This window comes from Ranitomeya imitator, chromosome 4 (assembly GCF_032444005.1).
Source record: "Ranitomeya imitator isolate aRanImi1 chromosome 4, aRanImi1.pri, whole genome shotgun sequence".
NCBI lineage: Eukaryota > Metazoa > Chordata > Amphibia > Anura > Dendrobatidae > Ranitomeya > Ranitomeya imitator.
This window is the reverse complement of record NC_091285.1, coordinates 492,067,419-492,095,332: the sequence shown is the minus strand read 5'-3', so window position 1 is coordinate 492,095,332 and position 27,914 is coordinate 492,067,419. Positions and strand designations below refer to the sequence as shown.

The following is a 27,914-nucleotide window of genomic DNA, read 5'->3' as shown; positions in this document are numbered from 1 at the left end:
GATCCGTGACGTTGCAGCGTCCTCGCTAGCGATATCGTCCAGTGTGACAGGCAGCAGCGATCAGGCCCCTGTTGGGAGATCGCTGGTCGGGGAAGAAAGTCCAGAACTTTATTTCGTCGCTGGACTCCCCGTAGACATCGCTGAATCGGCGTGTGTGACACCGATTCAGCGATGTCTTCACTGGTAACCAGGGTAAACATTGGGTAACTAAGCGCATGGCCGCGCTTAGGAACCTGATGTTTACCCTGGTTACCAGCGTAAAAAAACAGTACATACTTACATTCAGCTGTCTGTCCCTTGCCGTCTGGTTCCTGCACTGACTGCTGGCCGTAAAGTGAAAGCAGAGCACAGCCACAGCGGTGAGTCACCGCTGTGTGACTCACCGCTGTGCTTTCACTTTCACTTTACGGCCAGCAGTCAGTGCAGGAACCAGACAGCAAGGGACAGACAGCTGAATGTAAGTATGTACTGTTTTTTTACGCTGGTAACCAGGGTAAACATCGGGTTCCTAAGCGCGGCCCTGCGCTTAGTTACCCGATGTTTACCCTGGTTACCGGGGACCTCGGGATCGTTGGTCGCTGGAGAGCTGTCTGTGTGACAGCTCTCCAGCGACCAAACAGCGACGCTGCAGCGATCCGGATCGTTGTCGGTATCGCTGCAGCGTCGCTAAGTGTGACGGTACCTTTAGACCCAGAAAGAAATTTCTCAACAAATAGGCTGTTCCCAGAGTGCTGTATCAAGGCACCTCAATGGTAAGTCTGTTGGAAGGAAACAATGTGGCAGAAAACGCTGTACAACGAGAAGAGGAGACCGGACCCTGAGGAAGATTGTGGAGAAGGACCGATTCCAGACCTTGGGGAACCTGAGGAAGCAGTGGACTGAGTCTGGTGTGGAAACATCCAGAGCCACCGTGCACAGGCGTGTGCAGGAAATGGGCTACAGGTGCCGCATTCCCCAGGTAAAGCCACTTTTGAACCATAAACAGCGGCAGAGGCGCCTGACCTGGGCTACAGAGAAGCAGCACTGGACTGTTGCTAAGTGGTCCCAAGTACTTTTTTCTGATGAAAGCAAATTTTGCATGTCATTCGGAAATCAAGGTGCCAGAGTCTGGAGGAAGACTGGGGAGAAGGAAATGCCAAAATGCCTGAAGTCCAGTGTCAAGTACCCACAGTCAGTGATGGTGTGGGGTGCCATGTCAGCTGCTGGTGTTGGTCCACTGTGTTTCATCAAGGGCAGGGTCAATGCAGCTAGCTATCAGGAGATTTTGGAGCACTTCATGCTTCCATCGGCTGAAATGCTTTATGGAGATGAAGATTTCATTTTTCAGCACGACCTGGCACCTGCTCACAGTGCCAAAACCACTGGTAAATGGTTTACTGACCATGGTATTACTGTGCTCAATTGGCCTGCCAACTCTCCTGACCTGAACCCCATAGAGAATCTGTGGGATATTGTGAAGAGAAAGTTGAGAGACGCAAGACCCAACACTCTGGATGAGCTTAAGGCCGCTATTGAAGCATCCTGGGCCTCCATAACATCTCAGCAGTGTCACAGGCTGATTGCCTCCATGCCACGCCGCATTGAAGCAGTCATTTCTGCCAAAGGATTCCCGACCAAGTATTGAGTGCATAACTGAACATTATTATTTGATGGTTTTTTTGTTTGTTATTAAAAAACACTTTTATTTGATTGGATGGGTGAAATATGCTAATTTATTGAGACAGGTTTTTTGGGTTATCAGGAGTTGTATGCCAAAATCATCAGTATTAAAACAATAAAAGACCTGACAAATTTCAGTTGGTGGATAATGAATCTATAATATATGAAAGTTTAATTGTAATCATTACATTATGGTAAATAATGAAATTTAACACTATATGCTAATTTTTTGAGAAGGACCTGTATAGGCAAGTTCTGGTACTTAAAAGTATTGCACAGTTTTAGAAAAGAGTACTTTTTTGGGGGGTGGGGGGGGGGGGGGGGAGCGGATGTACTTCTGTGTTTGGCCACAATACCGGCAGTCAATATTGGTTTGCCTGCCTGTATTAACCTACATACCAATATAGCAAAAATTTGGAAAATTTAGTGAAGTAGTGCTGCTGATTTGGGGAAATCTGTTACATTTTACAGTGCCAACAAAATGCATGAGATTTAAAGAAAATTCATGCACACGCATGAAAAAAAGTTAAAAAATATGCACTGCAAGTCAACTGCAGCTGCAAGTTTGACATCCGCAGCTTATCAACTTATGCTGCAGCTGTCAGTGCCAGTTTAACCCGTAGAAATTCAAAAGATATATACAGCTGCTCCGAATCTTTTTGCAATGAAAGCTGAAACTGTAAAAAACCAGTTACAAATCTTAACATCGCTCGTTAAAAACAAGATAAAACAGATATTCATGTACGGTTTATGAAAAAAAAAAAAAAAAATTCAAATGGTAAGGTTCATGTAAATTGTAACTAACCTGCTTTGGAAAAAAAAAAAAAAAAAAAAGTGGACACTGTAGGTTTTTCAGGAAAAACAATTTCCTTTATATTTACATAGAACAGTAAAGTAAAAAAATAAATAAAAATAAGGCGATTCATACTGGCCAAAAGGTTGACAGCATTAGTCGCAGCCTGGCAGCACAAGGGCAGCCAAATGCCCCGGTGTGCTAAAGACAATACTAGTGTGGCTGCACCGGATCTTCAAAGTGTATTTTCTTTTGAACACCAGGGCAGTGCGAGGACTAAAACAACTTTGTAAATATGAGCTTTTTTGGCTGCGACTCCAGAAGTCACATATTTTACATAGCACTCAATAGGCCAGTAATTATTTTAGGCAGCATCATCCCAGTCCTAATCAACTTGGATTTAGTGTATGAAAAAAAACAAAAAGTGGCGTTAGAATAACATTGAAAATTGGCAAAGAATTTCCTGCCAATACCAGTTTATACCTGACTATATGCAAGAAATAGAAAAATGCCCAGGTGTTATTCTGTAAAATGTAGATCAAAAAGGACAGATCTAGGTCAGGCGATACATGTTCTTTCATCTAAATGTATCTTCAAATTACTCATAAATAACATATGAAAGCAAAACTGTATCCGTATAATAAATTCACACCAAACTATAGATTTATATATAGTTTAGAATTCAATATTACTGTCAAAAATACATTGTATGATTTACATAGGCTTTGTGCTACATTAGAACACAGACAAAACAGATCACTGTAGTAAAGGAAACATTAAATATTAAATAAAGAAAATAAAATAAAGTGTAAACACTAAACTAACAGGGAGAATCGCTAATGCAGCACACACCTAATCAAGTGGTATTACAGAGTAGAAAAAAAATGGATTAGAACTATTTTTTTTTTCCAGTCTACACGAAATACATAGAACGCACTGAAGAAAATATCTGGAGCTGGTCTACTCTTGGGTCACATCTATGAAGACCAGAGTCACTGATGTCAAGCTAATATATATATGTTTGTTTGTTTTGCCAAAGACTCTCTCTGCTGTGGCTAGCTCAGCATCTGGGGGAAAACTGAGGGTTTGTTGGAGTATCTACGTAAGATTTCAGTTCGTATGCTGCCCCACTGTCGACTTCCATGGACTTCCGAGAGAAAAGAAGCCTGACATCTTTGTGGAGGTAGATCTTCCCAGACTTAGAACTTTGGAACCTGTAAGGAAAATGAAGAGTTGGAAGAATCAAACCATCCAGATGTATAACACCACGTACAGAACTGTGCAAAAGGATTTAAAGACTTCTCCCTTCCTGGAGCACGTTGGTACCACTGAATGGTATCCGATAATAAAATGTTATATTAGACTAATATGACTTGAGGAAAACCGTAATGTCTGCATTTACGTAAGAAGGCGTTCTCCAGCAGGTGTGGAGATCTAACTCCTTGTCATGCTGTAACAGCGGAATATGATGGGAGCTTTGGTTTAGCAAAAGTGGAAAGAGCCACAGGTTAGAAAACACATGTACAGAATACAGGTATTCAACAATCACATATATTTAGAGACGGAAGAAATACAATCTCAGTTTGAAGATGGACCACATGCACATCTGGTTGCTTACATAGACCGGTTCACAGTCATGAGGTACCGTCACACTAAGCGACGCTGCAGCGATACCGACAACGATCCGGATCACTGCAGCGTCGCTGCTTGGTCGCTGGAGAGCTGTCACACAGACCGCTCTCCAGCGACCAACGATGCCGGTAACCAGGGTAAACATCGGGTTACTAAGCGCAGGGCCGCGCTTAGTAACCCGATGTTTACCCTGGTTACCATCGTTAAAGTAAAAAAACAACCACTACATACTTACCTACCGCTGTGTCCTCGGCGCTCTGCTTCTCTGCTCTGGCTGTGAGCACAGCGGCCGGAAAGCAGAGCGGTGACGTCACCACTCTGCTTTCCGGCTGCCCGGCGCTCACAGCCAGACCAGAGAAGCAGAGCGCCGAGGACAGACAGCGGTAGGTAAGTATGTAGTGGTTGTTTTTTTACTTTAACGATGGTAACCAGGGTAAACATCGGGTTACTAAGCGCGGCCCTGCGCTTAGTAACCCGATGTTTACCCTGGTTACCAGCGAAGACATCGCTGAATCGGTGTCACACACACCGATTCAGCGATGTCAGCGGGAGATCCAGCGACCAAAGAAAGTTCTGGCCTTTCTTCCCCGACCAGCGACATCACAGCAGGGGCCTGATCGCTGCTGCGTGTCACACTGGACGATATCGCTAGCGAGGACGCTGCAACTTCACGGATCGCTAGCGATATCGTCTAGTGTGACGGTACCTATGGTGCATTTTGTCGCTTCCTGAATGAGTTGGGACTGCTCCTGAGGAGTGACCAGCCTACCAAAATGACTCAAAGGCGATTTGCTGTTTAAAGTTTCCATTTGGAGATAATGACTCACTCTGGCCCAATAAATTGCTAAAAACCTAGTGAAGTCTGTTTAACCCTTTGCAGACTTTACTTTCAGAACGTTTTAAACTAATCTTTCAGCATATTGAGCATTGCATGAACTGTGCGGCATTTACTCCATTCCCCAAATCTTAGTAATGAATGTTCCCATGAGTGAACGAGGATAGGTAAGACTGTCACATTATAGCAACTAAACACTTCGGTTCAAACACTATAGTTTAGAAATACAGTTTAAGGCTGCCGTCACACTAGCAGTATTTGGTCAGTATTTTACATCAGTATTTGTAAGCCAAAACCAGGAGTGGGTGATAAATGCAGAAGTGGTGCATATGTTTCTATTATACTTTTCCTCTAATTGTTCCACTCCTGGTTTTGGCTTACAAATACTGATGTAAAATACTGACCACATACGGATAGTGTGATGGCAGCCTAAGAAGAAGAAAAAAAAAAAAAAAACAACAACACTTGGCCCATGATATGGAGTTTGCAGAGGGGTTACGGTAATTAAAATATATTTTATGATTATTGCACTGGGAGAAGAATGCAAGCGCTGCTTGGACATATGATGAGATGACCTGCAATCACTTACAAAGTCCTGTCTACACAGGCAGAGCCACTGAGCTCAATGATTTGCTGCGGTGCTGAAGCCAAACAGATACCATTGAAGTGGTGCAGCGTTGTCTACCGTTTCTATGAAAGAGGGTTTTCTGACAGGCGACAACCCCTTTAAACACATGTATATTAGAAGGTTGTAGGACTTCTTATACGATCATTAAAAAGAGGATCAGACAGCCAGTTTACATCAAGTCTGAGTCCAAACTGCATATGCAGGGTACAATGGAATATGTACCAGGGAAGATTCCAGCATATTTCATGAATGAATCTACAGGATCGCATTGTTGAGATGTTTTCAAAATAAGGGTCCTTTTGGCATACAAAAAGGATACGTGTTGGCATTTTCTTAAATGAAGCTTGCATGCCTAAACAGTAGCATACATTGGAGGTATACATCAGCAGTACAACGAAAATACACTGCACACCCTAAGTGAACAGTCTTAAAAATCCAGTAAAATAGGGATTTTTGTGTACTCACCGTAAAATCCTTTTCTCCGAGCCATTCATTGGGGGACACAGACCGTGGGTGTATGCTGCTGCCAATAGGAGGCTGACACTAAGTGATACAAAAAAAGTTAGCACCTCCCCTGCAGTATATACCCTCCTGCTGGCTCTCAGCTAACCAGTTCGGTGCAAAAGCAGTAGGAGATCAATAACAATATATGAGCGTATAGCATGTCATTCTAAAAAACGAGCATAAGCTAATAACAGTGTGGGAGCTGTGTCCCCCAATGAATGGCTCGGAGAAAAGGATTTTACGGTGAGTACACAAAAATCCCTATTTCTCCTTCGCCTCATTGGGGGACACAGACCGTGGGACGTCCCAAAGCAGTCCCTGGGTGGGGACAACAATAGATCAGGCCCTGTGTAACCGCTACTTACAAGTGCGCCACCGCGGCCTGCAGAGTCCGCCTGCCCAGACTCACATCTGTGGAAGTGTGGGAATTATAGTGCTTCAAGAATGCATGCGGACTGGACGAATCCGCAAGCTTGCAGGCGTGCCTAGCTGACGCCTGGTGCCTAGAACCCTTGATAGACAGGGAGATAGGCTGACATCTAGCACGGAAGGACTCCTGGCTGGTGAAAAGAATTCACTATGTTATCATGGTCGATGAAACGGCTAAACCCTTCCTGAAAATGTCAGGAAGCCTTCCTCTACCGTCAGGAAGCCCAAATAAAATGTCCAACCTTCAGAAGGACGCTGTCCTCAAGACGTACCTACTCAGAGCACTCACTTCGTCCAGAATATGGAGGATCTTATTCCATTTTGTGGACTGGAGCCAAAAGAGATGAGGGAAGAACTATGCCCTCATAACAGTGGTAATACAGTACCACCTTGGTAACAAGGGATGGAGATGGCCTGAGGACAACCTTGCCTCGAAGGTAATAAGGGAAAAAAGTCTGAAAGAGCAGAGAAGCTAGCTCCGAAGACTCGTCAGAGTGAGAATATCGCAGAGGAGAACGGGACGACTTTCCCTGATAGTAAAGTCTGCCCGGATGAAAAAGGAGCCTACTGTAAGGCTCCTAGGAATAATAAGGTCCCAATGATCTAACGGTATGCGATAGGGAAGAACTACGTGTGAAAACTCCCTGTGAGAAAGTCCCTACTTGCAGTTGTGCTGCGATAAGGCGAGAAGATACTAGCTCCGCAAACAAAAAACGGACGTGGTCAGTGCGGATCTCTGAGGATCACTGGGGCCCCTTTCTGTTTCCGAAAGGCTTTCGGAAGCAGTGGAAGGGGAGTTATGGAAACTGGTACCACAGCAGAACCAGAGCATGGAGAGCGATAGCTCTTGGATCTCGAGGCCGAACCACGAACTCGAGTACATTGGCCTTCAGTCTGGATGTCATCCCACCTACAACTGGAGAGCTCCAGTAAGGACAGATCTGATGGAAGACTTCGGGGTGAAGTTCCCACTGACTTGAGGCGGAACCTGTCATGATCCCAATGGCAGGGGATCACAAAAGGACAAGCACAAAAAACAAAACAAGCTCTAGGGTGATGGAAACTGAGCTGACCGCGATCCTGAACCAAATCACACAACTAGCAGTAGCCGGGCCTACGATGATTCCTAGACGTCTCGCGCCAGCCGAAGGACTAACTTCCCCTATTAGAAGAAACACAGACCTCTCTTGCCTCCAGAAAAACACCCCACAGAAATAGCAGCCCCCCACATGTAATGACGATGAAATGAGAGGAAAGAACATACGTAGTTATGAAAACAGATTCAGCAAAATGAGGCCCGCTAAAGCTAGATAGCAGAGGATACAAAAGTGAACTGCGCGGTCAGCGAAAAACCCTACAAAAAACCATCCTGAAACTACATGAACTCATGTGCCAACTCATGGAACATGAGGAGTAATATCAGCCCACTAGAGCAACCAGCAACAAGGAATCACATATCTGCAAGCTGGACTAAGACAAAAATTAAGCAAAACGTGGAACAGGAAAATCAAAAACTTAGCTTGTCCTGAAGATTACAGAAGCGGAAAGCAGAGGTAACAAGACACACTGATTACATTGCTAGCCGGCGAGGAAATGACAAGAAAGCCAGGTTAAATAGGAAACTTCCATATCCTGATAGAACAGGTGGACACCAGAGACCGCAGAGAACACAAGTCACCCAGTACCATCTGTAACCACCAGAGGGAGCCCAAAAACAGAATCCACAACAGGAACCCTGACGGCTGAATTTGTTTGCCGTTCAGAGTTCTACTTCTGGGATATATACTGCCGAGATCACCGAATAATAGACTTCGGCCCATCAGAGAAAGTGAGGTACCTCGGTCATGGCGCCTGATCGTGGGTACCTGCTAGATGACTGACGTAAGGCACCGCCGTGGCATTATCCAATTGAATTCGGATAGGGTGACCCGCCAGAAGGCAGTGGACCTGATGTAAGACTACCGTTCGGATCTCCAGAACAATGATGGGGAGAAGAAGACTGGCATTGGTAGTTACTAATAACCATTGAACCGGGAGAAAGGCCCTGGATAAAGAAGGAGCTCAGAGACTATTGTCTGAAAGTCTATTTGACTTGCTGAAAACGAGCGGAGCGAAGGAAACCGTTTCCATTGTCGTCACCATTTTTGCTCAGAACTCTCGTAGCAAATCGAATGAAATGAGGGGTGAGTAATCAAGTCCTCAGAACTCTCCTTGCGCGAGCTCCCTGTTGAAGGGCCATGACCTGGTCTCGAGGAAGAATTACCATCCTTCTAGAAGTGTGCAGGATCATCCTCAAAAAGGATATCTGCTGGGCTGGATATGAGGAGAACTTGTCTAAGTGTAGCTGCCAGCCCAGGAGAGAAGGTATCGCAAGAGATATAGACGACTCAGCGTAGTCCTGGAAGGGCGGCTAGACAGACCAAACAGGGCAGGACGAGCACGCCTCTAGAGTGCAAGAGAAACATGACATCCGCCATGACCCGAGCGAACACTCTGGGTGCGGAAGCAAGGCCAAAGGACAAGGTTGTGACATGAAAATGCTGTTGACGAATGGAAAGGCGAAAGAATTTTTGAGAAAGCAAGCAACCCGAATGTCGATGGATGCCGGAAACTGCACCTTTTTCTGTTGAAGTAATGGCTGAGCGGAGGAACTCCATCCAAAGAAGGAGGACCATGTCAAAGGTTGTTAGAAGTTTGAGGTCCAGGGTCGATCTTACTTTTCGTTCCCCTGTTTGGAACCAAGATCCCTTAGATCTAGACTGTGCTGGACAATCCTTATACAATCCTTTATCAGTCTCCCGCTCAAAGGATTTGATTGGCCAGTTGTTGCTAGTGTGAATCAAGGTAGTTAAGGTCTCCAGCCAGGAGACCATTGCTCTAGCAATCCATGCGGCTGCTAGGGAGGATAGAGCGCTGGACTCGAAGCCGCAAGACGGAACGAACCAGATTTGCTATCTGACAGTCCGTGGTATTTTTAATTGATGACCCATCAGGTAGGGATACTGGTAGGAATACCACAGGAGATTCTACCCGGTTAATCTGCCCCATGGCAGAATGTGCGGCTGCATCCAGCAGGTCATAGTCTCTTGCCATCTCCTCTTTTCATGGTGCAGAGATAAAAATTAGGCACCCTCGATCCATCAACCTCTTAACAGGGAAGTGGAGAGGAATTGTCCGCCCTCTTGCATCATCCGCTAAATAGTGGTGATGCAGAGGGGGGAGCTCGTACGCCAAAAAGGGTGCCTCTATATGTCCACAGAGTACAGGTCTCCAGGTGGACAGGGCAGGTTGTCTGGCGTTAGGCCTGGATGCAGAAGAGGAAACATGGAGACGACACTCCGTGTGCTCGTCTGTTGATGGTGTGGGGAGATCGGTGCCCTTTAAAGGACCCGTCGCCCTTAAAAAACAGGCCAGGCATGGCATCCCACATAGAGGCTTCGGTCCAGTGAATCGCTTATCCGAATTGAATGGCAAATGCTCTCGAGGGAGTTTAGTCTCTGAAGCTCTGGCAAGCTCAGGCAATATCCAATCCATATTCAGAGCCTTGTTGTCATCAAATCATTGGTGAGGGAGCAGGAAACGAAAAACTTCCGTTTTCTAGATGCCTGTATGTTTCTAGATGCCTGCACGTTTCTAGAATACTTGCGGCCCCTGCTAGCCAACGGCTCCCATGTAGGATAGGGACCAAGTATATTGGTCCTGCGAGCACTCCAAAACACAGAGGGTACACAGAGGGATTCAATCTCTTGGTCAGAGAACCATGGATTGGTCAGTGAAGAAGTCCACTGAGGGGAACTAGAGGATAAAGCTGGGGTCGGCGGCGGAGGGCTCCTCGGACTGATCAAGCGCCTAAGACCAGGAAATACCGGCCATGCGCCTTTAAGATCGGGGAATACCGGCCATGCGCCTTTAAGACCGGGGAATACCGGTCATGCGCCTTTAAGACCGGGGAATACCGGCCATGCGCCTTTAAGACCAGGGAATACTGGTCATGCACCTTTAAGACCAGAGAATACTGGTCATGCACCTTTAAGACCAGAGAATACTGGTCATGCACCTTTAAGACCAGAGAATACTGGTCATGCACCTTTAAGACCAGGGAATACTGGTCGTGGGCCTTTAAGACCAGGGAATACTGGTCGTGCGCCTTTAAGACCAGAGAATACTGGTCATGCGCCTTTAAGACTGGGAATACTGGCCATATGCCTTTAAGACCAGGCCAGTACTTCCTTACCCGGGTCTGATGTAGAGTCGATGTGCCCCGTAGAGTCGATGTGCCCCTTTAATGCAAAAAAACTGTCACCCCAGTGTGAGCTGGCCGGGTGGACCAAGATGGCTACCGGGAGCTGCGGAGTTGATAAAATCTCGCAGGGAGCGAGAAGCGCCAATTTGGGGGGCGGAGCCACAGACACGATGTTGAATAGGCCTAAGCCGGGGCCTAAATTTCTGTAGCCGGCGGGCGACACCAGCGGGGCGTTCCAGGCAAGACTTCCAGGATGCGGCCTACAAATCGGCCGAAGCCGGGGACTAAATTTTTGCAGCCATCCAGAGCGTTACCTCAGAGAGGTGGGCCACAGGGAAGTGGCTGAGGCTGCCTGTCAGCATGTGAATATCCCACTGAAGATGGATCCACTCACCATTGGTGCGCGTCCCGGCATGGAGCCGCCGCGGATGTGGGTTTCAGCGCTGTTCTGAGCAGCGTGGACGGTGCAGGGATAAGCCTCAATCCATCATCCGTTTGTTAGGGAGATAGAGAGGAACCGTCCGCCTCCTTGTGCCATCCGCTTTCACAGTGGTGGGACAGTGGGGGCTGCTCGGACGCCATAGAGAGGGGCCTCTGTACAGCCACGGAGCTCAGTCCGGGTGGACAGGGCCAGTTGTCCGGCATTAGGCCTGGCTCCAGGAGAGGATACATGGAGGCGACACTCCATGTGGTCGCCTGCTGCTGGTGTAGGGAGATCGGGACCATGAAAGGAACAGTCGCCCCTGAAGTGAGCTCAGGCATGGCTTCCCACGTCGCAGGAGAGGGTACGGGGAGGTATAGTCGCCGTGCTCGCCTGTTGATGGTTCGGGGGAGATCGGAACCTTGAAAGGAACCGTCGCCCCCTTCACTCCGTTAATTAAAAAATAAAAATTTACAGAAAAGTAAACAAAAATAAAAACGTTGAGGTCTGAAACAGACCCATGTGCCTCCTACAGACACTAAGCAAGAACTGGTTAGCTGAGAGCCAGCAGGAGGGTGTATACTGCAGGGGAGGAGCGAACTTTTTTTGTATCACTTAGTGTCAGCCTCCTATTGGCAGCAGCAGCATACCCCCACGGTCTGTGTCCCCCAATGAGGCGAAGGAGAAAAAGGGTAATTTGTAGCATGACAAAATGGAACTTTTGTTTTTTAAATTTTAAGACTGCATAACAAGCCATTACCTTTATGGTTTTTTAACCTCTTTAGATGTAGGAAGTAAAGGGGCTTTGGAATTTATCAATGTGCAAGGTTGATTTAAATGGGTTTTCCCACAAACAAAAGTTAGTTTTAATCACTAGATCCTGGAATAATAATAATAATTTCCACAATTGGATGTGTTTAAATAAAATGTTCCTGTGCTGAAATAATCTTATAAATGTGCCCCTGCTGTGTACAGTGTAATGGCCGTGTCTGACCGTACAGGAACATGGTCTCATCATATCACAGCTCCTGGGCGGGGGAGGAAGCAAAAGAGTATACAGACAGGACAGCAGGGGTCACAGCGGATTCTCTCTGTGAGGTAAAGCATTCTGTCTGGTTTTAGGCTGTGTTCACACGTTGCTGTTTTTTCGCATTTTTTTCCCCCCCGATAAAAATGCTATAAAACCGCAAAAAAACACATACAATAAGCATCCCATCATTTAGAATGAATTCTGCATGTTTTGCGCAGATGATGCGTTTTTTTCCGCGAAAAAAATGCATCGCGGTAAAACACGCAGCATGTTCATTAATTTTGCGTTTTTTTTGCAGATTTCCCACTACAAAATGCACTGGGGAAATGTCCGGAAAAAAAACGCAGCAAAAACGCATGCAGATTTCTTGCAGAAAATTTCAGGTTTTTCTCAGGAATTTTCTGCGAGAAATCCTGAACGTGTGCTCATAGCCTTAAACATTTTTTTACTTCACAGAAAGAATCGGCCTCAATCCCATGTTGTAATGTCTTTATGCTTTTGTGCGTCCAGGAGCTGTGGTATGATGAGATTATGTTCCTGTACGGTCAGACACGGCCATTACACTGTGCACAGCAGGGGGACATTTATAGGATTATCTCAGCACAGGAACATTTTATTTAACACATCCAATTGTGGAACTTAAGGTACCGTCACACTAAAGGCCCCTTCACATTTAGCGACGCTGCAGCGATACCGACAACGATCCGGATCGCTGCAGCGTCGCTGTTTGGTCGCTGGAGAGCTGTCACACAGACCGCTCTCCAGCGACCAACGATGCCGGTAACCAGGGTAAACATCGGGTAACTAAGCGCAGGGCCGCGCTTAGTAACCCGATGTTTACCCTGGTTACCATCCTAAAAGTAAAAAAAAACAAACACTACATACTTACCTATAGCCGTCTGTCCTCCAGCGCTGCGCTCTGCTTCTCTGCTCTCCTCCTGTACTGTCTGGGAGCCGGAAAGCAGAGCGGTGACGTCACCGCTCTGCTTTCCGGCTCACAGACAGTACAGGAGGAGAGCAGAGCACAGCGCTGGAGGACAGACAGCGGTAGGTAAGTATGTAGTGTTTGTTTTTTTTTACTTTTAGCATGGTAACCAGGGTAAACATCGGGTTACTAAGCGCGGCCCTGCGCTTAGTTACCCGATGTTTACCCTGGTTACCAGTGAAGACATCGCTGGATCGGTGTCACACACGCCGATCCAGCGATGTCAGCAGGAGTCCAGCGACGAAATAAAGTTCTGGACTTTATTCAGCGACCAACGATCTCCCAGCAGGGGCCTGATCGTTGGTCGCTGTCACACATAACGATTTCATTAACGATATCGTTGCTACGTCACAAATAGCAACGATATCGTTAACGTTATCGTTATGTGTGAAGGTACCTTAAGCGACGCTGCAGCGATACCGACAACGATCCGGATCGCTGCAGCGTCGCTGTTTGGTCGCTGGAGAGCTGTCACACAGACAGCTCTCCAGCGACCAACTATGCCGGTAACCAGGGTAAACATCGGGTTACTAAGCGCAGGGCCGCGCTTAGTAACCCGATGTTTACCCTGGTTACCAGCGTAAAAGTAAAAAAAAAACAAACACTACATACTTACCTTCCGCTGTCTGTCCCTCGGCGCTCTTCTTCTCTGGCATGTGTAAGCACAGCAGTGGCGTCACCGCTCGGCTTTCCGGCCGCTGTGCTTACACAGGGCAGAGAAGCAGAGCGCCGAGGGACAGACAGCGGAAGGTAAGTATGTAGTGTTTGTTTTTTTTTACTTTTACGCTGGTAACCAGGGTAAACATCGGGTTACTAAGCACGGCCCTGCGCTTAGTAACCCGATGTTTACCCTGGTTACCAGCGAAGACATCGCTGAATCGGTGTCACACACGCCGATTTAGCGATGTCAGCAGGAAGTCCAGCGACGAAATAAAGTGCTGGACTTTCTGCAGCGACCAACAACATCACAGCAGGGGCCTGATCGCTGCTGTGTGTCAAACTGAACGATATCCCTATCCAGGACGCTGCAACGTCACGGATCGCTAGCGATATCGTTTAGTGTGACGGTACCTTTATTATTCCAAGATCTATTGATTAAAATGAACTTTTGTTAGTGGGAAAACCCCTTTAATTTTTGATTAAAGATGCTTTAGGTGGGTTTCATGTGCTTAGTTTTTGTTAAAGGAAACCCGTCAGCAGGCTTTTGTGTTCCCAGCTGATGACAAACGGTATGGATTTATTCTGAATTACAGCAGCCCAACATGGATTATAGGATTTCTTGATTCTGTTGCAGTGAAATCTCTATTGCATTTTTTTGCTAACGATTCTTAAGCGAGATCTGCGCAGACCTTCCTGAGTGTGGTGCATGCACAAGTTCTGCACCACACTGCGAGAACCATCGATCTACAGATGTGCCATCTTTGGGTATGACCGCACATGTGCAACATCTCAGCCAGGAAAGCAGGTCACAGAAGAGTGTCCTTTCACTTACTGACAGAAGGATGGTGGCCGGTGGGAGGAGGGAGGAAAGGGAGAAAGGCCAGATAGATGGAAGTTCAGGGCCGACCTCCTGCACTTATTAAATCAAAACGGGATTTCGCTGCAGTGGAATCACAGATTGATCACAGGTATGAATCTATTCTGCATTACCTCAACATTACATAGATTAGATCAGTTTGGGATACAAAAACCTAATAGATATAAATTTAAAATAGACTTGTACTTCCAGATGGGATAAACTGGCGGTAAACAGCTTTGCAGAGGAAGTTCATGTTACCTCAGGTGGATGAGGTAGCGCAGTGTCCGCTCTTCGGTCCTCATGATGTTCTCTGGGACTGTCACTTTCTTATCTCGCTTCCCAGGAACAGAAAATGTTCTCTGCCGCAGGAATGTCTGGTGATTGGGTGGCATTTCTTGCAGGTTATATTTCACCACAAACATCTTCACCACAGTCTTGTTTGGATTAAATAAGGTCTAAAATGCAAAGAAAATGATGTTACATATGTGCCCTCAATCCAAAAATAGTTTAAAAAAAACACAAAAAATCAACACGATAACAAGAATTGTTGTGTACTTCCGTTAGGCTGCTTTCACACTAGCGTCGGATTCGGCCCATCGCAATGCGTCGGGCCGAGATTCCGACGCTAGAGTTTGATGCGCTGCACAACGGAGGCAGCGGATGCATTTCTCAGGCGCATCCGTTGCCCCATTGTGAGGTGCGAGGAGGTGGGGGCGTTGTTCCGGCCGCGCATGCGCGGTCGGAAAAAGCGGTCCGTCAGCAGCAAAAAAACGTTACATTTAACGTTTTTTGCTCCCGGCAGTCCGCCAAAACACGGCGCAACCGTCGCACGACGGTTTGCGACGTGTGTCAATACGTCGCAATGCGTCGGTAATGTTATTATATGGGGCAAAAACACATCCTGCAAACAACTTTGAAGGATGCGTTTTTTTCCCCTAAACGACGCATTGCGACGTATTAAAAAAAAAACGCTAGTGTGAAAGTAGCCTTATCGGTTTGACAAGTCTAAGTTGTATAGGGGCCTGCCAACTCCCCTCGACAAATGACGTCGGGAGAGAGAAGGATCCAAACTGACATTTTAATGGTCGATCCTTTTGTGCTAACTGGAAATAAGCCACGTCTGGAGTAGTCTGGCAGCGACTCTCAGGAGGTCACACGATGAGATCACAAAGGTTACCACTGCAGCCTGGTGTCTGCTGTAAGGCTACGTTCACATTTGCGTTGTGCGATGTTGCGTCCGAGACGCAACGCACAACAAAACGCACCAAAACGCACGCTAAAACGCAGCGTTTTGCGACGCATGCGTCCTTTTTTGCACGCAAAAAAAATGCAACTTGCTGCGTTCCCTGCGCCCTACGCTTGAGGCAAAAAAACCGCATGCGTCGCAAAACGCAGGACAACGCATGTACATGCGCCCCCCATGTTAAATATAGGGGCGCATGACGCATGCGTCGCCGCGGTTGTGCCCGACGCAACGCAAATGTGAACGTAGCCTAAGAGCCCCGTCACGGCTAGCTTACGCCTGCAATGAAGCTTAGACACACGCTGAGGAGACAGACTTTCACTTTATACTAACACTGTGGTATTGCCGTACAGTAAGCAACCAGATTATCTTCAGGTCCCCTAAGGGAACTAAACGATTATATAGTGTTGTGGATATACAGCACCTGTATATAAAAAGGAAGGGCCCAAGAAAAAAATTTAAATACTTGGCACTCTATGATAAAGTGGAAAATCAAAAGATTAAAAAAAATCTGCGCTTTTTATATATTATTATTGTTTTTTGTAATCCTGAAAAATTATAACTTTTGATCCCAAAACATGGGTCATCATCAGATACGGTTTGCTAGTTAACTCTTCACATGTAATGAACACTGTGAAAACAAACCACCATGGCAGAATTGCATTTTTTTTATTGTCTTCTCCATTTCATTACACTTAATTTTTTTCTTTTTTGTTTAGTACATTAATCTAGCGAAATGAATGAGGACATTGTAAAGTAAAACGTCAGAAAAAAAAGTCATCATATGGCTATGTTGATAGAATAATAATAATGTTAAGGATCTTGGAAAAAAGGGAGGAAAAAAAATATAGGCACCAAAATGAAACATTAGGCAGGCATTATTTGGGTTGATGTTCACTCATCAAGAGCCATATCCAAAATGCTTGCATGCCTCCTGGCCAAACTCCATGGTGCTACTCGGATTATTTGTGGGGGGAGTTTATGCCTCCATCATTTCAGTTTGGGGCTTATACGGGAAAATGCCCAGGTGAGCAGACAGTGCAGATTACAATAAAGACTGTCTCATTACAGGCGAGCTATATGATTAAGAATTATGATCAGCTTTCTTGACAGTAACCAATATTGAAAAGTTTCTACATTTTTTCACAAATGACCACAAATGTAACATAGCCATTGACTGAAACTTGTACAGCCATTCATCCTGAACTCTCCCATACAAATACATGTTCTGGTTCTCAAAAGAAGAGGAAAATCAGTTACAGAAATGCAACCTGTCCATTCCTTATCTCCCCACCATCACCCCAATATCGGCCATATACATTGGATGGCCAGCAAAACCAAATGAAAATAGAAAGTTCAACCAAGATTGATCTTACAAATATGGCCACCTTTAACCCTTATTATTGGCCCCTGCAGTACCTATCGCTTGTTTTGCAGTTTGGATAGTATACACATCTGTACATACCACTTGAATCGTTCCAGATGGAGGTATGCGATATCCCCTTTTGCCAAGAGATTCCAGTGTGATGTTACCCTAAGATAACAAATATATACCGTAATCATCATATAGAAAAATCTCAAAATCATAAGGGCATTCCACGCAGCAGGTAAATGGTGTTAGATTGGTCTTTGATCACACAATGCGACAAAACAAAAATCCACACGATTGTTGAGAGACACCAATGTTTTGCTATGGGTGAAAAAAAAAACATAAGAAACTCCTGCTAATTGCCCATGTGAGAAATTCTTGGGATTGTGAGGTGACTCTTCTCAATAGAGAACCATGGAGGTTGTGGAGTCCTAGCCAAAAAGTTACACAATCTCATGTGTGGTGAAGGGGTATGTGCACACGTCAGGATTTCTTACAGAAATTTCCTGAAGAAAACCGGAAATTTTCTGCAAGAAATCCGCATATTTTCTTTGCGTTTTTTTTTTTTTTTTTTTTTTTTAGGATTTTGCAAGCAAAATTAGCTTGCATAATGCTAAAGTTTTCCAAGCGATCTGTAGCATCATTAGTAAAAGATAAAATGTTTAAAAATAATAAAAAAGATTTAAAAAAATGGTTATACTCACCTGCAGACAGCCGATCTTCTCAGCGGCATCCGTTCCTATAGATGGTGTGTGTGCAGGACCTTCGATGACGTCGCAGTCACGCGACCAATCACAAGACGGCGACGTCATCGCAGGTCCTTCACACACACCATCTATAGGAACGGAAGCAGCAGCGTGCACCGCTGAGAGGCGGGAGGACTCCGGGGCCATCGAAGGTGAGTATATCACGATTTTTTTTATTTTAATTCTTTTTTTTAACAATTATATGGTGCCCAGTCCGTGGAGGAGAGTCTCCTCCCCTCCACCCTGGGTACCAACCACACAATCTGCTTACTTCCCGCATGGTGTGCACAGCCCCATGTGGAAAGTAAGCAGATCAATGCATTCCTAGGTGTGCGGAATCCCCGCAATTCCGCAAATTTAATGAACATGTTGCTTTTTTTCCGCAATGCGATTTTTTCGCGGAAAAAAATGCAACATTTGCACAAGAAATGCGGAATACACTGTAAATAATAGGAGGCATATGTAAGCGTTTTTTTTCGCGTTTTTATCACGCTTTTATAGCAAAAAAACGTGAAAAATACTGAACGTGTGCACATGGCCTAAATACAGATTTGCTCTTCCAGGTAATCCTGCTGTGTTATAGGTTTGTTATCTTGAGTTGTCTGTTTATACAAAACAACCCCCATAGGCAAAACAAGCATGAACTTAAAAAAAAAAAAAAAAAAAATACTTAATCTTCCTTTAAGTTTTAGATATTGTCCATTAAAAAAAATAAAAATAAATTCCAAGAGCATTGTAATAACATGCTAAAAACTGAATCCACACAGGTGGAACATCATAGATCCCTGAAGGTATAATATAACATATTCCAAGCTGAATATTATATACTACATGGTGGCCCGATTCCAACGCATCAGGTATTCTAGAATATGTATGTAGTTTATTTATGAAGTTTTCAGAATAATGCAATTTATACACAGGATTTGGCCAGCCGGGCGCGACCAATTAGCGAAGCCAGGGCCGGCTCCAGGTTTTTGAGGGCCCCGGGCGAAAGAGTCTCAGTGGGGCCCCCCCTCTTTAACACATACCACGATTCATGATGCACAGATACAGCAGAGAAATATACCACAGCCACGTAGCATGTAACGCAGCCCACGCAGTGTATAACGCAGCCCACGCAGTGTATAACGCAGCCCACGCAGTGTATAACGCAGCCCACGCAGTGTATAACGCAGCCCACGCAGTGTATAACGCAGCCCACGCAGTGTATAACGCAGCCCACGCAGTGTATAACGCAGCCCACGCAGTGTATAACGCAGCCCACGCAGTGTATAACGCAGCCCACGCAGTGTATAACGCAGCCCACGCAGTGTATAACGCAGCCCACGCAGTGTATAACGCAGCCCACGCAGTGTATAACGCAGCCCACGCAGTGTATAACGCAGCCCACGCAGTGTATAACGCAGCCCACGCAGTGTATAACGCAGCCCACGCAGTGTATAACGCAGCCCACGCAGTGTATAACGCAGCCCACGCAGTGTATAACGCAGCCCACGCAGTGTATAACGCAGCCCACGCAGTGTATAACGCAGCCCACGCAGTGTATAACGCAGCCCACGCAGTGTATAACGCAGCCCACGCAGTGTATAACGCAGCCCACGCAGTGTATAACGCAGCCCACGCAGTGTATAACGCAGCCCACGCAGTGTATAACGCAGCCCACGCAGTGTATAACGCAGCCCACGCAGTGTATAACGCAGCCCACGCAGTGTATAACGCAGCCCACGCAGTGTATAACGCAGCCCACGCAGTGTATAACGCAGCCCACGCAGTGTATAACGCAGCCCACGCAGTGTATAACGCAGCCCACGCAGTGTATAACGCAGCCCACGCAGTGTATAACGCAGCCCACGCAGTGTATAACGCAGCCCACGCAGTGTATAACGCAGCCCACGCAGTGTATAACGCAGCCCACGCAGTGTATAACGCAGCCCACGCAGTGTATAACGCAGCCCACGCAGTGTATAACGCAGCCCACGCAGTGTATAACGCAGCCCACGCAGTGTATAACGCAGCCCACGCAGTGTATAACGCAGCCCACGCAGTGTATAACGCAGCCCACGCAGTGTATAACGCAGCCCACGCAGTGTATAACGCAGCCCACGCAGTGTATAACGCAGCCCACGCAGTGTATAACGCAGCCCACGCAGTGTATAACGCAGCCCACGCAGTGTATAACGCAGCCCACGCAGTGTATAACGCAGCCCACGCAGTGTATAACGCAGCCCACGCAGTGTATAACGCAGCCCACGCAGTGTATAACGCAGCCCACGCAGTGTATAACGCAGCCCACGCAGTGTATAACGCAGCCCACGCAGTGTATAACGCAGCCCACGCAGTGTATAACGCAGCCCACGCAGTGTATAACGCAGCCCACGCAGTGTATAACGCAGCCCACGCAGTGTATAACGCAGCCCACGCAGTGTATAACGCAGCCCACGCAGTGTATAACGCAGCCCACGCAGTGTATAACGCAGCCCACGCAGTGTATAACGCAGCCCACGCAGTGTATAACGCAGCCCACGCAGTGTATAACGCAGCCCACGCAGTGTATAACGCAGCCCACGCAGTGTATAACGCAGCCCACGCAGTGTATAACGCAGCCCACGCAGTGTATAACGCAGCCCACGCAGTGTATAACGCAGCCCACGCAGTGTATAACGCAGCCCACGCAGTGTATAACGCAGCCCACGCAGTGTATAACGCAGCCCACGCAGTGTATAACGCAGCCCACGCAGTGTATAACGCAGCCCACGCAGTGTATAACGCAGCCCACGCAGTGTATAACGCAGCCCACGCAGTGTATAACGCAGCCCACGCAGTGTATAACGCAGCCCACGCAGTGTATAACGCAGCCCACGCAGTGTATAACGCAGCCCACGCAGTGTATAACGCAGCCCACGCAGTGTATAACGCAGCCCACGCAGTGTATAACGCAGCCCACGCAGTGTATAACGCAGCCCACGCAGTGTATAACGCAGCCCACGCAGTGTATAACGCAGCCCACGCAGTGTATAACGCAGCCCACGCAGTGTATAACGCAGCCCACGCAGTGTATAACGCAGCCCACGCAGTGTATAACGCAGCCCACGCAGTGTATAACGCAGCCCACGCAGTGTATAACGCAGCCCACGCAGTGTATAACGCAGCCCACGCAGTGTATAACGCAGCCCACGCAGTGTATAACGCAGCCCACGCAGTGTATAACGCAGCCCACGCAGTGTATAACGCAGCCCACGCAGTGTATAACGCAGCCCACGCAGTGTATAACGCAGCCCACGCAGTGTATAACGCAGCCCACGCAGTGTATAACGCAGCCCACGCAGTGTATAACGCAGCCCACGCAGTGTATAACGCAGCCCACGCAGTGTATAACGCAGCCCACGCAGTGTATAACGCAGCCCACGCAGTGTATAACGCAGCCCACGCAGTGTATAACGCAGCCCACGCAGTGTATAACGCAGCCCACGCAGTGTATAACGCAGCCCACGCAGTGTATAACGCAGCCCACGCAGTGTATAACGCAGCCCACGCAGTGTATAACGCAGCCCACGCAGTGTATAACGCAGCCCACGCAGTGTATAACGCAGCCCACGCAGTGTATAACGCAGCCCACGCAGTGTATAACGCAGCCCACGCAGTGTATAACGCAGCCCACGCAGTGTATAACGCAGCCCACGCAGTGTATAACGCAGCCCACGCAGTGTATAACGCAGCCCACGCAGTGTATAACGCAGCCCACGCAGTGTATAACGCAGCCCACGCAGTGTATAACGCAGCCCACGCAGTGTATAACGCAGCCCACGCAGTGTATAACGCAGCCCACGCAGTGTATAACGCAGCCCACGCAGTGTATAACGCAGCCCACGCAGTGTATAACGCAGCCCACGCAGTGTATAACGCAGCCCACGCAGTGTATAACGCAGCCCACGCAGTGTATAACGCAGCCCACGCAGTGTATAACGCAGCCCACGCAGTGTATAACGCAGCCCACGCAGTGTATAACGCAGCCCACGCAGTGTATAACGCAGCCCACGCAGTGTATAACGCAGCCCACGCAGTGTATAACGCAGCCCACGCAGTGTATAACGCAGCCCACGCAGTGTATAACGCAGCCCACGCAGTGTATAACGCAGCCCACGCAGTGTATAACGCAGCCCACGCAGTGTATAACGCAGCCCACGCAGTGTATAACGCAGCCCACGCAGTGTATAACGCAGCCCACGCAGTGTATAACGCAGCCCACGCAGTGTATAACGCAGCCCACGCAGTGTATAACGCAGCCCACGCAGTGTATAACGCAGCCCACGCAGTGTATAACGCAGCCCACGCAGTGTATAACGCAGCCCACGCAGTGTATAACGCAGCCCACGCAGTGTATAACGCAGCCCACGCAGTGTATAACGCAGCCCACGCAGTGTATAACGCAGCCCACGCAGTGTATAACGCAGCCCACGCAGTGTATAACGCAGCCCACGCAGTGTATAACGCAGCCCACGCAGTGTATAACGCAGCCCACGCAGTGTATAACGCAGCCCACGCAGTGTATAACGCAGCCCACGCAGTGTATAACGCAGCCCACGCAGTGTATAACGCAGCCCACGCAGTGTATAACGCAGCCCACGCAGTGTATAACGCAGCCCACGCAGTGTATAACGCAGCCCACGCAGTGTATAACGCAGCCCACGCAGTGTATAACGCAGCCCACGCAGTGTATAACGCAGCCCACGCAGTGTATAACGCAGCCCACGCAGTGTATAACGCAGCCCACGCAGTGTATAACGCAGCCCACGCAGTGTATAACGCAGCCCACGCAGTGTATAACGCAGCCCACGCAGTGTATAACGCAGCCCACGCAGTGTATAACGCAGCCCACGCAGTGTATAACGCAGCCCACGCAGTGTATAACGCAGCCCACGCAGTGTATAACGCAGCCCACGCAGTGTATAACGCAGCCCACGCAGTGTATAACGCAGCCCACGCAGTGTATAACGCAGCCCACGCAGTGTATAACGCAGCCCACGCAGTGTATAACGCAGCCCACGCAGTGTATAACGCAGCCCACGCAGTGTATAACGCAGCCCACGCAGTGTATAACGCAGCCCACGCAGTGTATAACGCAGCCCACGCAGTGTATAACGCAGCCCACGCAGTGTATAACGCAGCCCACGCAGTGTATAACGCAGCCCACGCAGTGTATAACGCAGCCCACGCAGTGTATAACGCAGCCCACGCAGTGTATAACGCAGCCCACGCAGTGTATAACGCAGCCCACGCAGTGTATAACGCAGCCCACGCAGTGTATAACGCAGCCCACGCAGTGTATAACGCAGCCCACGCAGTGTATAACGCAGCCCACGCAGTGTATAACGCAGCCCACGCAGTGTATAACGCAGCCCACGCAGTGTATAACGCAGCCCACGCAGTGTATAACGCAGCCCACGCAGTGTATAACGCAGCCCACGCAGTGTATAACGCAGCCCACGCAGTGTATAACGCAGCCCACGCAGTGTATAACGCAGCCCACGCAGTGTATAACGCAGCCCACGCAGTGTATAACGCAGCCCACGCAGTGTATAACGCAGCCCACGCAGTGTATAACGCAGCCCACGCAGTGTATAACGCAGCCCACGCAGTGTATAACGCAGCCCACGCAGTGTATAACGCAGCCCACGCAGTGTATAACGCAGCCCACGCAGTGTATAACGCAGCCCACGCAGTGTACAACGCAGCCCACGCAGTGTACAACGCAGCCCACGCAGTGTACAACGCAGCCCACGCAGTGTACAACGCAGCCCACGCAGTGTACAACGCAGCCCACGCAGTGTACAACGCAGCCCACGCAGTGTACAACGCAGCCCACGCAGTGTACAACGCAGCCCACGCAGTGTACAACGCAGCCCACGCAGTGTACAACGCAGCCCACGCAGTGTACAACGCAGCCCACGCAGTGTACAACGCAGCCCACGCAGTGTATAACGCAGCCCACGCAGTGTATAACGCAGCCCACGCAGTGTATAACGCAGCCCACGCAGTGTATAACGCAGCCCACGCAGTGTATAACGCAGCCCACGCAGTGTATAACGCAGCCCACGCAGTGTATAACGCAGCCCACGCAGTGTATAACGCAGCCCACGCAGTGTATAACGCAGCCCACGCAGTGTATAACGCAGCCCACGCAGTGTATAACGCAGCCCACGCAGTGTATAACGCAGCCCACGCAGTGTATAACGCAGCCCACGCAGTGTATAACGCAGCCCACGCAGTGTATAACGCAGCCCACGCAGTGTATAACGCAGCCCACGCAGTGTATAACGCAGCCCACGCAGTGTATAACGCAGCCCACGCAGTGTATAACGCAGCCCACGCAGTGTATAACGCAGCCCACGCAGTGTATAACGCAGCCCACGCAGTGTATAACGCAGCCCACGCAGTGTATAACGCAGCCCACGCAGTGTATAACGCAGCCCACGCAGTGTATAACGCAGCCCACGCAGTGTATAACGCAGCCCACGCAGTGTATAACGCAGCCCACGCAGTGTATAACGCAGCCCACGCAGTGTATAACGCAGCCCACGCAGTGTATAACGCAGCCCACGCAGTGTATAACGCAGCCCACGCAGTGTATAACGCAGCCCACGCAGTGTATAACGCAGCCCACGCAGTGTATAACGCAGCCCACGCAGTGTATAACGCAGCCCACGCAGTGTATAACGCAGCCCACGCAGTGTATAACGCAGCCCACGCAGTGTATAACGCAGCCCACGCAGTGTATAACGCAGCCCACGCAGTGTACAACGCAGCCCACGCAGTGTACAACGCAGCCCACGCAGTGTACAACGCAGCCCACGCAGTGTACAACACAGCCCACGCAGTGTATAACACAGCCCACGCAGTGTAACACATCTTGGGTTGCAGACAGCATTTAATATATTGGTGGAAGATGGAGCTGCTGGCTCCTTTACTGATCAGCGTGTGTAAAGGAGCAATGTGATGCGATGACGGTTACTTCATGATGTCAGCTGTGTTGAGAGTCAGTGCACCGGAGCAGAGTACAGGGGGAAGGGAGCGAGGAGCGCATGTGGTGTTTTTTTCCCATATGTGTATGGGATCTTTGCATGTCTGCAAGAGGCGCTGCGGAGGCTCACACTCTACACAGGGGGCTACTCACACTCTACACAGGGGGCTACTCACACTCTACACAGGGGGCTACTCACACTCTACACAGGGGGCTACTCACACTCTACACAGGGGGCTACTCACACTCTACACAGGGGGCTACTCACACTCTACACAGGGGGCTACTCACACTCTACACAGGGGGCTACTCACACTCTACACAGGGGGCTACTCACACTCTACACAGGGGGCTACTCACACTCTACACAGGGGGCTACTCACACTCTACACAGGGGGCACTGCGGGGTCTCACTGCATACAGGAGGCTACTCATACTGCATATAGGAGGAGCTGCAGGGGCTGATCCTGTATACAGAATGCAGCAACCCATTCTGCCACTTAACACCAGAGATTCTGAAGAGATCCAGAATATTAAAATTAATATAACTTAATTAATAATTGTTCTTAAAAAAACAACACAGTTTTAATATAACAGAGTGCCTCACAGGGGAAAGCCACAAACTATTAGCGTATATGATAAACATTTAATAGAGTAAAAAACTGCAAATCGTCTCCACAGTCAGACGGCTGATGCCCAACAGTGAGGGGAGAAAACTTATATTATCCTAAAATGTTACACTCAAAACTTAAAGTTTACCTGAAATGTAGCAGAGTGGTTTCCCCACACCCCCGTCTGGCTGAGGAGACAATATTACCTGATGTATATACCGGCAGTAATGTATCTTGTTTATTATTAGGAGACTTACATACAGGCATTATACTGGGTAATAGGACTATTAGCATATTACATTGCATAAATATGTCCATATAGTACCCTATATTTAGCCTATTTATTTTAATTATACCACCTAATTACAGTGGCCGATTATATTTCCCCATCTCATATTGCAGTTTTTTTACTCTATTAAATGTTTATCATATAGTTTATGTGGTGCTCCCCTGTGAGGCACTCTGTTTTTTTAAAACGGTGTTTGTACTCATTTTTTTAAAGAAAAATTAATAAAGTTATATTAATTTTAATATCATGGACCTCTTCAAAATCTCTGGTGTTATTAAGTACCATAATGGGTTGCTACAATTGATTTGAAGTGCCATTCCCTTTAGATAAGTGGACAGTTTTGTGCTAATGTACACAGGAGGCGCTATAGGGGGCATACTATATATAGGAGGCTATGTGGGGGCTCATCCTGTACATATAAAGCTATATGGGAGTTCATACGCTATATAAGAGGCTATGTGAGGGCTCCCACGGTATGTAGGGGGTTGTGTGTTGGGACTTATGGCATGTATGGGGCTGTGTGGGTTCATGCAGTAATGTCAGCATACTTAATTTTGCTCAATATTAAGTGATAAAAATAATTCTATATAAATACTGAGCAGAATTAATTTCTGGATATTGGTTCGGCCCACCGCAACAGGCATGGTCTCATATATGGCCCCTCGGGAAAATTAATTGCCCAAGCTTGTTGTAGACACTCATGGATCCATGATGTGTTATCATGCCATCTGTGCGGATTTATATTTTACCATGTTTTTAATGATCTTGGATTTTATTTATTGGCATTATCTAAATAACTTTTATATTTTTGATAATCCTTCAATCCTTTTTTATCATATTAATACCAAGTTTGCGGCTTGTATTGATTGTTTGCATGAGACCAATACTTTATAGTGGATTTTATTTAGTAGTTAACCCATAGCCTTGCTTATAGACATTACACCAGGGAACATCTGTGTACAAATTTTACACAAAAAAATTTAAGTTTATCAAACAATTCAAATAAAAAGCAAAAAGTGAATTCTCTATAGCCGTGTACTCATTGTTTCCATGAAGTTTCTATGTATCGTAGCAGAAAAATCAACTGTTTAGGGTTAAAATAGAGTTTATAGAGAAAGCGCGCTCTTTACCATGTAAGGGGATGGAGCATTGTCCTCCGAAACACTGAAGAACGAAACTCTGACAGGCAACATCATGTGGGTTGGACAGAATACACCACTTGCGCCAACGTCTGCTGTAAAACCTTTAACTGTGCCCAGAGGCTCCAATCGATAATTCAAGACGGACTCCTGAAGGTGATCAAGGAAGACGGGTAATGGGATTTAGTCATTGAGAGGCACAACTATATACAAGTGACAAACAGAAGAGCAGCTAATAAACCCTTTAAGCATTAAAGGCAGTCTGACACTGATCTCTGTACTGAAAATGCTGCACCAGTGAAAACATTGCCTTCATGTCTCTAGGGAGCCGCCAGCTTTCATTCATATAGTCGTGTCGATGCGGCTACAGTCACCATTCACAGCGCTGAGAGTGGTGGCTGGAAACCGCCTCAGCACTGGCTGCATCAAAGCAGAGGTGCCTGTCCATTTATGTGCGGGAATGTACTACAAGCCATCGTGCAACGGATGAGAGCGATGATGCAGACATGACGATTTTCTCCCATTTGCCGCATTTTACAGTACAGTGGCCGGATACCTTCCTAACGCTATTAACCTGCATATTATCCATATATCTGCAGATCAATAGTGTTAGTCGATCTGACAGGTTTCCTTTAAATGTTAGCGGAATTTTGTCCTTTTTATACAAATTACAATCTTAGGATCTTAACCATTCTCAGCGGTGCACAAGCTTTTCTGGTTTAAGTGCCAGGATGGCGTACCGTACCACCCCCCCCTACCCCCAAGGACTACAATAAACCTTAAAGACCTGTATGCATATCAGCACTATATGCTATGATTGT

The 27,914-nt window shown here is 47.6% G+C and overlaps 1 protein-coding gene across 2 annotated transcripts in view; it reads right to left on the bottom strand.

Annotated features, from left to right (window-relative positions):
* Positions 1-3,111: 3,111 nt before the first annotated feature.
* The window catches only part of ATOSA (atos homolog A), a 90,132-nt gene continuing 65,329 nt past the window's right edge, over positions 3,112-27,914 (bottom strand). For both annotated transcript variants that reach the window (XM_069765972.1, XM_069765973.1), the window contains exons 9-12: positions 27,085-27,243; positions 17,387-17,455; positions 14,937-15,133; positions 3,112-3,666 (exon numbers count right to left, since the gene is read on the bottom strand). In XM_069765972.1, coding sequence (XP_069622073.1) covers positions 3,513-3,666; positions 14,937-15,133; positions 17,387-17,455; positions 27,085-27,243 — 579 coding nt within the window. In that variant the 3' untranslated portion in view covers positions 3,112-3,512. The remainder of the gene's footprint in view (positions 3,667-14,936; positions 15,134-17,386; positions 17,456-27,084; positions 27,244-27,914) is intronic.